The sequence below is a fragment of the Chelon labrosus genome (assembly GCF_963514085.1).
Source record: "Chelon labrosus genome assembly, chromosome: 17".
Lineage (NCBI taxonomy): Eukaryota > Metazoa > Chordata > Actinopteri > Mugiliformes > Mugilidae > Chelon > Chelon labrosus.
In genome coordinates this window covers 24,294,182-24,307,254 of record NC_140350.1, presented here as the reverse complement: position 1 = coordinate 24,307,254, position 13,073 = coordinate 24,294,182, and the positions used below count along the sequence as shown (strand labels likewise).

General features: G+C 42.6%; 1 protein-coding gene across 2 annotated transcripts in view; it reads left to right on the top strand.

Moving 5' to 3' along the window:
• Positions 1-4,112, top strand: part of pof1b (POF1B actin binding protein) — a 32,862-nt gene extending 28,750 nt beyond the window's left edge. Inside the window, exon 13 of one of the 2 annotated variants that reach the window (XM_084565423.1) lies at positions 150-4,112. In XM_084565423.1, coding sequence (XP_084421549.1) covers positions 150-155 — 6 coding nt within the window. In that variant the 3' untranslated portion in view covers positions 156-4,112. Of the gene's footprint in view, positions 1-104 lie in introns of both variants that reach the window. The other variant, XM_084565422.1, reaches the window with a different exon arrangement.
• The last annotated feature ends 8,961 nt before the right edge of the window (positions 4,113-13,073 follow it).

Below are 13,073 nucleotides of genomic sequence, written 5' to 3'. Positions count from 1 at the left end.
TGTCACTGTTTCGCATCCTTCATTTTCTCAGTTTATCTTCTCAAACTAAATAACTTTGAACGAAATATAACAGCTGTACCTGTGTTTTGTTTATTTCGGAACAGGAAATCATTACAACCCCTTAAAGACACACTGCTTCTCTCCGACAGGAATGATTGATCGACAGGAAGACCCAGACGTCACCCACGCTTTCCCCCCCGCATGCTCCTCCCCCTCCCCTCAGGGCTCCTAGGGTCGGTGGTGGTTGAAATTTTCCCCCTGTTCCAGCCCCCTCTCCCTCCCCCTCCCCGATATAAATTTGGGATATTTGGTTTGAGCAAATTGGGCTTGTTTGGGGTGTTTCTTATTTTTTCTTTTTTTTAAAAATAAAATCCAATCAGGATCAGGCAACAAATTTATATTCAGACTGCGCCACGGCCAGTTATCAGGGCTGGTGGCGATGAAGTAATCATGACAACTGGGATCTGGGTGATAGTTGAGTTTCTGTCTTAAAGATCAGAGCTCAGATTGTCTTCTCTCGCCTTTATGACCTCGTCCTGCTGAAGTAAGTTCTCAATAAAGCGCCCATGTCCATTAACTAAGTAAAACATCGTCTGTGTCAATATTTTAATGAGTTTAGTACCTTTTATTAATGTAGTTGGGGTGGGAAATGTGAAACATTTCACTAAAGAATCACTAAAGAAGTGATTCTACAATATACTACAATGCAATCGTCTGTGATGCAGCACAGCGTGGAGCTCTGGAGGAGAATTTTCAGTTTCGCTAAACCTTACAGACAGCTGGGATTTAACCGGAACACCTAAACTACCGGTTTAGACTTAAACACTCAAAAGATGCAGCTTTGTGTATCACAGGAGATTTGCATTGTGGTATATTGATTCATTTGTCCCATCCCTGCTCGGTAGAGGTGCTAATAAGTCACAGTAGGTCTGCATCTGGCTCCACGTGGACGTCGTCATCCCTGCAGTCTGCATCGGAATCCCTCATAATACTTTTCCTCCCTTCAGTGAGGCCACGGGTGTCAACAAACGGCCCGCGGGCCAAAAGTGGCCCACCAGAGGGTCTTATGTGGCCCGCAGGATGAAGTTGCAAAGTGCGAAAATTATGTACACAACACTGAGGCCCAGGAATAAACAGCAGACAGCAATGTGCCCAAATTGCACTAATTTTTCTTAAAAAATATCTTTTTTTTTTTTTAAGGATTCTCCTAGTTTACTTGTTCTTCTTTGCACTAAATCTGGAGTTGTCGTTATTTAAAGGTTATTATTCCGTTATCTTACCGTTCCGGCCCGCTTGAGATCAAATTGGACTGTACGTGGCCCACGAACTAAGATGAGTTTGACACCCCTGCACTAGACGCTGCATTAGATTGCACAGGTTGCACAGGTGCACATAATCGTCACCTCAACCTTTACTGAGCTTTTCTTTGGCAGTTTTTGTTCCATGAGATTCTTGACGTCCAGTTCAGTTCATTCAGACATGAGTAGAGTTTACAGGTGTACCTAATAAAGTGGCCTCAGATCAGGTTGATTAAAAGTACTCTTTACTTTGAGCATTTGCAGTTTCTCAACAAAAAAATGTGAAGCTAGTTTATAAATTTGCTTTAAACTCACTAAACATCTGATTTAAGACTGAATCTCTACAAGACGACAACTCCTGCAGACACGTTAACTGAAGTTCAGACATCTTTTCCTTTAAGGGATGACTACGTCCTGTAGTGGAACCAAAATGCAGCGGCAACACCTCAGCTTCCAGTTGTCACTAATGCATGTTGAAGCGAGACTGGTAGCATGCAAAGCCACCACCACAGCCATGCTAGCCCAGGGGGACGAGGAAGTGGATGCGTCACTGTGATTGCATGTAAATATCTGTGTACATATGTGTATTGCTGTTTAAGGTGGGCATGCTCAGTGAAGGTTTTCTCCAGCCTGACTGCAGAGCGGCCCTCCTGGGTTTGACGAACATTTGAAAAAAAAAAAAAAAAAACATAAGTAAATGTTCTGGTCGGGTTGTTGGTCCTTTTTGTTTTGTTCTTAGCGGTAAGTTTTAGTTTCACTCTGAAGCTGCAAGGGTTCAACATGCGCATTCGATGTGTTTGCAGGCGACAGTGGGATCTGGGTCAGAGGCTGTTTGTGTGATGTCTCACATCCATGAGAGGAAAAGTTCGTACAGACTCCCATGGGTGTAAGGCATCCAGGTGGGTGGGTGGGCATGAGGGTTAGGAGTATAATGGAAATGTGGCATGATTGTAAAGGGGTGTATGATGGTGGGAGAACCTTTTAAAGCACAATATCATGTCAACTGTACATCGATTCTCTCTCTTTTTGTGTTTTCATGGTTGTTTCTGTTCCGGCTTCTTACTCAAGTGAATAAGTTTGGATGTCAAAGGCTTTGTGTCCACTAGGTGGCAGTGTGGAAGAGACCGCAGCCTGATTCACCAGCTGATCAGTAGTTTACAGAAAACACAACACTGAAATCAGATGATTGGTGGTTTGTCTCCCAAACTAAACATAATGCACACATATATGTATGTATGGGACCACTACTAACTACCTGTGATTGTCAGTGCCTCGGGTGCATCAGTGAAGGTGTTATGAAATCGAACTACTGCAGCCTTTCATTTATTCTGATATGTTTTATTTATGGAACTTTTTGGCAGATATGTGATTAATTCTGGAGCATTTTTACTTTTATTTTTTTATTGCACGCTGCCCGGGAACTAATCCAGTGTCGGATGTCGTGTCCTTAAATGTCGGTGAAGAATTATAATCCTGATTCGCAGGATTTTATTGTGGAAGTTTTCCTCTTATTTAGCCGTCTACTCACAGAGCCTGCACGTGTGGCGTTTAGGGGACGTCTGTAAATTGTAGCAGCACAATTTAACCTGGTCACACGGTGCGTCCTACACCACCACAAGTAAATTCTTTTGAATTTGGAAACACTGCAGGGGAAGAGAAAAAAAAGGCCATTGAAATCAAACTTTGTAATTGATTCTCTTTTCTCATTGCACTGATTTCAGTCGTGGAGGTCACAGTTGTGTGTGGATTAGACAAATGAACGCCTGAGATGCTCCAGATTTAGAGTAAGAGCTGAGTAATGCTAGAAAAGAAGTTAAACCGAAAGAGTTTATTCCTGTTAGAGAACGGTCAGCTTGAGTGATGGGAGCAAAAAAAAAAAAGAGACGTTATCTCATTTGCATAGTGCCCCAATTAGTGTAACAAAGACATATAAAGAGAGAGGATATGAAACTGTTCAGGGGATGTGAAGTATTGTTTTTTTTTAATCTGGGTTCTGTGTGTTGAGCAATGCATGATGCTTAAAGCTTGCATGATTTGATTTCTCTGCTGCTCAGGGGTCAGGACGAGTTTCACACTGAATTTAATCATTTAATTTTAAACTATTTGTGGATCAGATAATAAATTACAGATACGCTGGTTTAGCAGGCTGCAGCTAACTTGGGTTTTAACTCTGTCCCTATAAACTGCAAGAGTCTCTGCATGCACCACCGGTCACACGGTGTGTCATCCACCACTACATGTAAATTCTGTTGAATTTGGAATCATAAACTACAGTCATGCTGGTTTAACAGGCTGCAGCTCTAATATACTCAGCCATATTGCAACAGCATCCTCCCTGGACATCTCATTGACGTGACTAACAGGACATGGCTGCCCAGAGGACACAGAGCCACATTTCTGTAGGAAGTCTGAACAAATATTTTGACATTGTGGAACCTCAAGTGCCTTAATGTTTTTTTTTTTTACCAAGCTAGCAAGCTAATGTGAGGCCTACCTGGTTTAGAATCTGATCCGTAGCTCAGTCTGGTAACCTGCAGAGTCCAAAAGAAAGGCTGTCATTGGCTTGCTATCTGACCAAATCCTGCCTTACTTTTCCAGCATATGATAAATTGTACGTTGAGCTAAATTAACTGGTTGAAGCTTGTATGCAGATAGATATGTGTCTAAATATATTTTCGTATGCAGTTTTCTTTATTTTTCAGTCCAGAGGGGATATGGGCCGCTAGGCTGACTGCGCTGCCTCGGTCCTCCACAATTAGACATGTTTCCGCTGAGATAGATTGTGATTAAAGTCAGTAATATATCTTTTCAAAAGTGCACTTGTTGTGTTTTTACTTCACGGAGTTACAGCACGATCACGCCCAGCGCGTCACAGGCCTTCGTCCTTCATTACTTTTACCTTTCTGTTATCTGTGCATGTATTGCCTGTCTTGCTTTTCCTATCTTTCTCTTTTCTGTATAACTTTCAACCAGGACTCACCTGAGGAGTCTCTGTTGGCTTCGTGAAGGCTGTTAAACGTGGTGCAAATCCCAGAAACGCAAGTAAGCTGGCATGAGCTAACGATGCTTGAAAATTTGCTCTTTCACTTCAATTCAGTTTTATTTATATAGCGTCAATAGCGACACACATTGTTCCCTGAAACCCCCAGAGCAAGCCCTTTATTCTTCACTTTTAACAGGAAGAACCCAGCTCATATGGAGGAACCCATCTTCCTTTTATCCATCTCTGTGGAATGAAGAGCATGCCATGATTTGACACTGCAAAAACAGCTTGAAATCCAATGACTCTCACCCAATGACAGCCTGTTTGCTTCTGGCTCAGTTGGTCAATGAGAATATAAGTGTTTTGAGATGTAGATTTGGCTCCAGTGTCACACTACAAGCCAAGAAGCAGGCATGAGGAAATATAGCACAACAGATAAATGACTCCTTTCTGATTCAGAAACTCATCCTTGCTCTGAACAAATCTCACCTTAGGAGCTCTCTGAAGATTCTTTAGGAATACCTTTTATCTTTACCAGGATCTACTCTGAACTTTGAGGGGAAATTCTTAGAAAACCATATGAATTTTCTTAAAATGTGGCCACTAGAAGCAACTCGTGCTCACAAACAGCTGCTGTAGTATTTCCACCAGCTTGCTAGTCCAAGTGTCTCAGGCAGAGGGAGCCAGCTCTCCTCAGCAGCTCAGTCCCGACCCCGTGGTCAACGAGCGGAGCAGCTGATGGAGCAGAGAGTCGGGAGAATGAGGTCATCGCAGCTCTGTAGGGCTTGGCTCAGTTGGCCGCCTGTCAACCATTTTGACTTCAGTCACTGTTCTCAAAGCCAACATGGTCACACAGAAAGCACCAACCATCACAGAGCGCTTCTGGGAAGTAACGGATCACATCCCCCCACCAAAGAAAAAAAAATGATCAGACTACCACTAATCAGATTATTGAATTAGTTTGGTATCATCTGGGTTTGGACTCTGGAAAAGGAGACATGGGAAATTAAAACAAAACCGTGCAGCGATGTTTAATACATCTACTTTATTCTTTCTAAGTTTATTGTGCCTTCTCAAATAGCTTGATAAAGACATACCATTAAAACTAATACTTAATAATGATATGGCTGGACATATCATTTTATGTTTCTCCTTACAGACACATTCTTTTACTGAATCAGTTGTGCAGCTCCTATGTCGGCCTCATAAATTAAATATGAGGACATACATTGAAACAACGAGGATACAGTCGTGACCTGTTCTATATTTTCTTTAATATAGAGACACTCGTGCAACTCTGACTGCTCTTAAATCAGGGGCTTTAAAGGACCGGTTCACCCAAATCACAAGGCCAAAAACAAACAATTTTACTTTCTTTGTTTTGATGAGATCCGTTCAGTGTGTTTCATGGCCTTGACTTTCCTTTAGGCATACCATAGATCTTAAAGCATATGTTGACTTGAGTAAACTGCCGTCGCCTGACTTAACCTTTGGGTCAAGGGGAGCGGAAACTAGTTGTAAACACAACACTGATATATTATCACCAAGGGCGAAGGGAAATATGCGACTTAAACATTTTAACTTTCCGGTGTTATTACAGATGTTCGCGTACAGTTCGGTGCGGGGCGGATAGTAAACAGGGGGCTTAAGTTGTGGGACATAAAATAACCAGAACAGTTTCTAAATACACAGTAATATCATGAATGTAGAACCTGTTTATTGTAGCAGCAACAGTTATTGTGACACTTGATTGACCCGTCCATCGTTCCTGACCTCCTCTATCTGCAGAACTATTGGCTCTATAACGAGGTTGCACTATTTCCTACCTTTAAATTCTTTTGGGCTTTTCCGCATCAACACAAACGCGTTGTCTTTGGACATTTGCTAAAGCGACTGATGCTGTTTCTGTAGAAAGAAAGAAATTTAACCTTTAATTGTCCTGCAATAGTAGTGTGATACAGTTGGAGCCTGGTGCAGCCTCTAAGGACTGCACCCGGGGAGCAATTTAGGGGTTAGATGCTTGCTCAAGGCGCCTCAGCCATGGACACAGCAGGGGGTGAACCTGGGACCCCTCTGTCCCAAGCTGCACCTCTAACCACTGCTCCACAGCTCCCCCAACAATAAGCACTTAACACTTTCCCTTGCTGTGTTTTTATTTTGCACACGTTTGTCTTTTCTTCATGGGAACATTTAATCTCTAACACACAGCCGCCCCCATATGAATCCTCTTTATGTCACATTCAGGCTCGTGCACCATGTGCAAACACAAACCCTCTCTCTCTCCCTCTCTCTCTGTAAACCCAATATCCTCTGAGGCCTGGGGGTTTTAGAGTGTAAAGGCAGTGCAGAGGCAGGAAGAGAGAGACTGCATTATCCACATCAAAGAGCCCGAGTTATCAGCCATAATCAATGCTTCCCCATTACACTCTACAGTCAGCCTCCCTCTCTCTCTGGCTCTCTAGCTCTCTCTCTCTCTCTAATCAGATCAATATGGTTTATTGGCATGAATGGAAGCATGATATTAATATCGGCAAAAGCTTCATCAACAAGGTGGCAATGCACAGGAAAATGATGATTAAATGTTTAAAGCTGTAGATGTGAAGTCTGAACAGCTTCCCAAACTTCAGATTTAATCTTGTTCTGGAAGTTGAATGAGCAACTGGAAAATATTTGTATTATGGTTGAACCGCCGGCCGCAAAGCATTGATGATGTAAAATCAGATATACACCAGTAGATACATACATTCATTAAATTAAATGTTGTGGAGTTGGCCACGAGTGGCACTATTAAGACATGTCTGTACAGACGAACAAGCAAATACTGTACACTGCCTGGCCAAAATAATCTTCTCCAATGTCACCAGATTTATTTCCATCCAGTGTGTTTCAATGTTTCATTAATTTTTCACCAAGATCTTGTATTGATGATGGGAGAGTCTGACCACTGCACAAAGCCTTCTCCAGCACATCCCAAAGATTCTCAATGGGGTTAAGGTCTGGACTCTGTGGTGGACAATCTATGTGTGAAAATGATGTTTCATGCTCCTTGAACCACTCTTTCACAATCTGAGCCCCATGAATCCTGGCATTGTCATCTTGGAATATGATCCATTGATGGAATAACCTGGTCATTCAGTATATTCAGGTAGTCAGCTGACCTCATTCTTTGGGCAACATAATGTTGCTGAACCTAGACCTGAGCAACTGCAGCAACCCCAGATCATAGCACTGCCCCCACAGGCTTGTACAGTAGACACTAGGCATGATGGGTGCATCACTTCATCTGCCTCTCTTCTTACCCTGATGGTTCTCCACTATCCTTACAGTTTTTAATAATGCGTTGGACAGTTCTTAACCCAGTTTAAGTAGTTTCTACAATCTCCTCAGATGTTTTCTCTGCTTGATGCATGCCAATGATTTGACCCTTCTCAAACATCTTCTCCACGACCACAGGATGTGTCTTTAGACATGGTTGTTTAAGAAATGAGAAGCTACTCACAAAAAAAAATTAAAACACCTGTTGATGCCCATGTTGTTTTATTCTGGGTCTTTAAATGTCACAGTAATAACATAATTCAGTTTCTGCAGTCTGGTTTAAGTCAGCTTTTTACACTTTTACAGCGATGCACGTATCATTACATGAAACAAAACATGTTTGTATTCAAAATTTAAACCTGTCAACACTTCTGTCTGCAGGATTTCCACAGCTGAAAAAATTGGACATTTGCAACCATGCATATCAAAACCTGTCATGTGCCCCTTTACAAATATGCACAGTTAAGTGCAACTAGAGATCCACTATAGAGGGATATTGCACAAGTCCTTGTTGTCTGCTTGTAAAGGCAGTCATTAGTTGAGATGAGACTCGGATGAATTCAGTTATGGTTAATTTAACTGACAATAATAAAATTCTAGACCAGATCGTGGAACGTAATGATTCAATTCCCATTTACTGACACAGAATGGTCAAAATACAACAAGGCAAAGAAAATCCCATTTTTCCGGTGTCTTTCGTAGCGTATCGACTCCTCTCCCCCACACAACCAGGCCTATCGACCCCTTCTCTCAGAGTAACCAGGTCCCATGCCTGGGGTCAGCGACCCGCTGAAGCCCCCTGCCTGGCTGTGGGGCTGGGAAGTGTGTGCGTGCAGTGGGTGCATAGTCACTCCACACATGATCTCCAACCCCCCCTCACCCCACACACACACACACACACATCCACACTGGAGCAGAGCCAGGAATTTGTGGAGGGCAAAAGGCTGCAGCTCGCACCGATGCAAATGAAATGAGAGTGAAATGTAAAGCACAAAGTTAATTGCATGGTCACCTCGGTTTAATGATCTTGGTATTATTTTCCTCAAAGTAATCTGGGCACAGGGATAGTTCTATAGCAAAGCCGATGCAGCCGTATTGTTGTATTTGAACCACTCTCTAAGTAAACTACGTGAACACTTTATCACTTTTACACCGTTTACATCACTCACAAATTATAGTCAAGTACAAACATCTACATCTAATACATACTTCTACTTTTACAGAATGAAATCAGCCCTGGGTTGGTTCATGTCCAGGTTGCATCTAATCAGTCTGGATATTTTCTGTTTTCCACCAGTCATGGCAGTCGTCATTCTCTCTGCCTCGCTCCTCCTCCTCCGCCTCCGTCTCTCCATCCTGCCTGGAAAGTGTCGACAGCTCTCATCTTTCATCCATTTGATGTAATTATCCTCCTCTATACACGTTTGAAGCTCTCCATTCACATTTTATGGCGGGATGAAAGGCCACGCAGTGTTGCCGTCTCACAGATTTGCCTTCTCAGATTCTCATCGCTCAGACACGAACTCGGCTGCTTTTATGGTTCTTAGATAAAGCTCAGGATTTTTAGGAAAACATTTCGCATGTCACAGACGGCGGACCCAACGATTTGGAAATCTGTTGCACACAGAAGAAGCTGATCAAGTATTTGTGTAACTACAGGCCAATCAGTACCCTTCCTACTGTTTTTAAAGTTGCAGAGAAACCTTTAGCAGTACAGACAACTCACTTTACCTGCATCCAGTGCAGGCTGGTTTTCACAGAATATTAACTTCTGTTCCTCTTGAGCTCTTAGCTGGACCAGATTTTACATTTTGGACTGAATAGAATCTGTAAGAGCTCACAAACAACAATCAGCAACCTACCGTCTACTTATTGGCATCCCACAAGGACCAACTTTGGGGCCACTTGTATTTTTCATTATATACTGAAAATCGACTGGCTTGGAAGTCAGCCCCACTTCCCCCACCCACAAAACAAACCCAAACTTTATGCGGTAGTGGACTTAAAGCAACATCGCCATTCAACTCTGCATCATCTGATCGCTCCAAACTAAAATCCAAATAGCGTGTAACCGGACTCATATTCTAATACAAATGTATTTTTCCAGAAAACCAAAATTCAAATGAGTGCTTTAATACTGTGCATGTTCAAAGCATTGAAACTCTCTCCAAAAATGCTCCTTTTCATTTTTCTTATATGCATTTGCACATGTTTTTGTTATTTTAAAAGGAGGCTCTACAACATTTGGCAAGGGACGTCTGGTGAAAATAAGCATTTGGCTAACCTTGGCACAGAAATATTTATCCATTGTGAAAAAGAAAACCCCTTTAACATTGAGTTAACATCTTAAACATATTTACAGTATATAGATATGCAGTATGTCTGAAAAGAGCCTCTCCAACCTTCTGTCTACTTGTACACATATTAAAAAGCAAGATATAATATAGTCATCCAGACACAAACTTATCCCTTTTGCCAAAATCTAAACTCTGAACCAGGTTAACAGATTATAATTTAATAACGACAGAATGCAGAATGTCAGAAAATATCATTCATTTTGGTATTAGACACAAATACTTTGACCAGACAATGGCGTTTAATGAAAAGTTACGGGAAGTTTTTTTTTAAGAAACAATAATTCTATGACTGACAATCCACGAGTTGTGCCGAGTGATATTTAACTCCCAAATGAGAACCTCTGTCATGGATTTTCAGGGTGAGGTAGGACCCAAATGCTGGACACTAGGCGACGAGGCAGGAGTAGGCAAAAAATGAATTTAATTAAACCAAAAGTAACAAAAGGCACTGCAAAAAGGCAGGAGATCCAAAAACAAAAATCAAAACCTTCAAAAAAAGACAAGAACCTAACAGGACAAGACGAGAGCATAAAATCACAGGGAATACAGATAAACAGTGGAAAACAGTATGACGTGACAGAGGACAAAGGGAAAGGCAGGACGATATATGCACTGAAGGGCAGAGGAGACACAGGTGAAAACAATCAGGGCGGGGCAGACAATTACAACAGGTGGGAAGATACAGGAAGAGACACAAGACAGGAAACCAAGAACTTAACAAAATAAATCAGGAAACTGAAAAACATGAAACATGAACGAAACTCAAAATATGAGCACAGGAAATCAAAACGCAGAACCATGACAACCTCGCTGCGTCACTGGAGGAAAAGTCAGAAGAGCACAACATTCATTAGGATACATCAGCCGTGAATATCTGTTTACTGGCCTTTTACCACGAGTGAAAACTTATATCTGCTGGTTGTACAGGAGGAAAAATTAATACAAAATCTCAAGAATGCAAGTTTCATCTTCTAGGGATCATAAATGTGAGTAAAATATGCGTCTGACTCACCAACACAGACACCACTGGAGTCGCCAGCAGGGCTGAAATGTCTTCTTATTCTTATTAAATATTAACCTTTTCTGTAGCTGCACCCTCAAGACAAACATCATCTTTCCGGTTTGCATTGCTGGCACTTCCCTAGCGAAGGTGTACTATTGAAAATTTACCAGATTATTAACCAGAGTGTGACTTTAGACTTTTGCAGTGGAATTCTTTATGTGGCCACGCCTAAGCGTTACACCAACAGGTACTGTAATGTTATTGCGTTCAAATGCATATACTTTTGCAGCTATAACAGCTTCCACTGTTCTTGGAAGGGTTTCCACAAGACTCTGGAGTGTTTCTGTGGGAATTTGTGCACATTTATTCATTATGAGGTCCTGATGTTGGATGAGAAGGACTGGCTCCCGTTCCAGTTCACCCCAGTTCATCCCAAAGGTGCTCCATGGGGCTCTGTGTGGGCCAGGCAAGTTCTTTCACACCGAACTCATCGATTCTGTAGAGTTCGTGATTTGTGCGCTTGGACGCAGTCATGTTGGAATGGTAAAGGGCCTTTCCCAGGCTGTTGCCACAAAGTTGGAAGCATAGCATTGTCCAAAATGTCTTGGTTTGCTGAGGCATTAAGTGTGCCTTTCACTGGAGATAAGGGGCCCAACCTAAACCCTTTGGTCCCTCCTCCACCAAACTTCACAAGGTAGTCAGGCAGGTAATGATCTCCTGCCATCCGCCAAACCCAGACTCGTCCATCTGAGTGCCAAACAGTGAAGTGTGATTCATCACTCTACAGAACTCGTTGCCACTCCTTTACAACACTCCATCCGATGCTTGGCATTGGACTTGGTGATGTGAGGCTTGCACGCAGCTGCTCGGCCAGAGAAACCAATCCCACGAAGCTCCTTTGCGCTTAGATTAATACCAGCGGAAGTTCAGAACTCTTTAACTATGGAATCAGAAGCCATGCACTTTAGCAGTCGTGGACCCCGCTCTGTTATTTGGTCTTCCGCTTCGTGGCTGAGTTGTTGTTGTTCCTAAACGCTTCGATGTTCTAATAATACCACTTCCAGCTGACGGTGGAATATCCAGCAGGGATGAAATTTCAAGAAACCGTCTTATTGCAAAGGTGACATCAGAGTACAGCGCTTGAAGACACTGAGCTCTTTTGTATCAGACATTCTTCAGACTACATGTCTGATTGAAACACCTGAATCTGTCCATATCTTAGATCAACCTAAGGCGTCTTTTTTGTGCGTTAGTCTTGCCTTAAGTGGAAGGAAAGGTAGACTCGCTGACCTGCGGCGTATTTGGACATAATTGAGTAACACTGTAAGAGATATGGTAGATTGTGAGCCAGTAGAAAATCCCCTCCCTGTCTCGCTTTCCCTCTTTTAATGTCTCGGCTCTGGTTTGTCTCACTTAATTCTATCTACCCATCTCCTGATCCATCCATCAGTGTCAGTTCGTCCCTCACGCACTCGTTGCCACGCACACACCCTTTTCCTTTTCGCCTCCTTGGCTCGTGTCACATCGTGTCTCTTCGCAACTCATTTTCACTTCAATCATGCTTCCTTTTTTTCCCTCTCTCTCTCTCTCTCCCTTGATGAGTGAGTGAATGAGCGAGTGAGTATGGGTGAGCGAGCAGAGCCGCTGATGCACTCCTGGTCATTAATAAAAGTTTTATACACAGTCAGGAAATGCATTTGAGCCCCGGTGGCTGGAGCTCCTCTCAGACACACAGGAAATGGGCGCTTGGCCAGCAGCCAATCCTGCTATTTCAGGGGTTCGTCCGGAGCCAATCAAGCTGGGCCTGGTCAGTTAATGGATCAGTGGCTCTACTCTCCTCTCTACACCAAAATATCAGCAAAAAAAAATTAGAAGGGGTGGGGTGGGGTAACCAAGGTGGGAGATGGTACGACCAAAAATCAGTTGTATTTAGCTGTTGATGTTAATGTGACATGAGATTATAACAAAGGGAAACAGAGAGCATTCCTTTTGGATAAAGGTGTGGTTTGAGGGGCGTACACACAGGAAGAGGCTAGCAGTGATGTGTTGTAGAGATAAGCAAAAAAAATTATCTTTAGCCATGTGGCATAAGTGGGTACATAGTTGAACTAATCTCA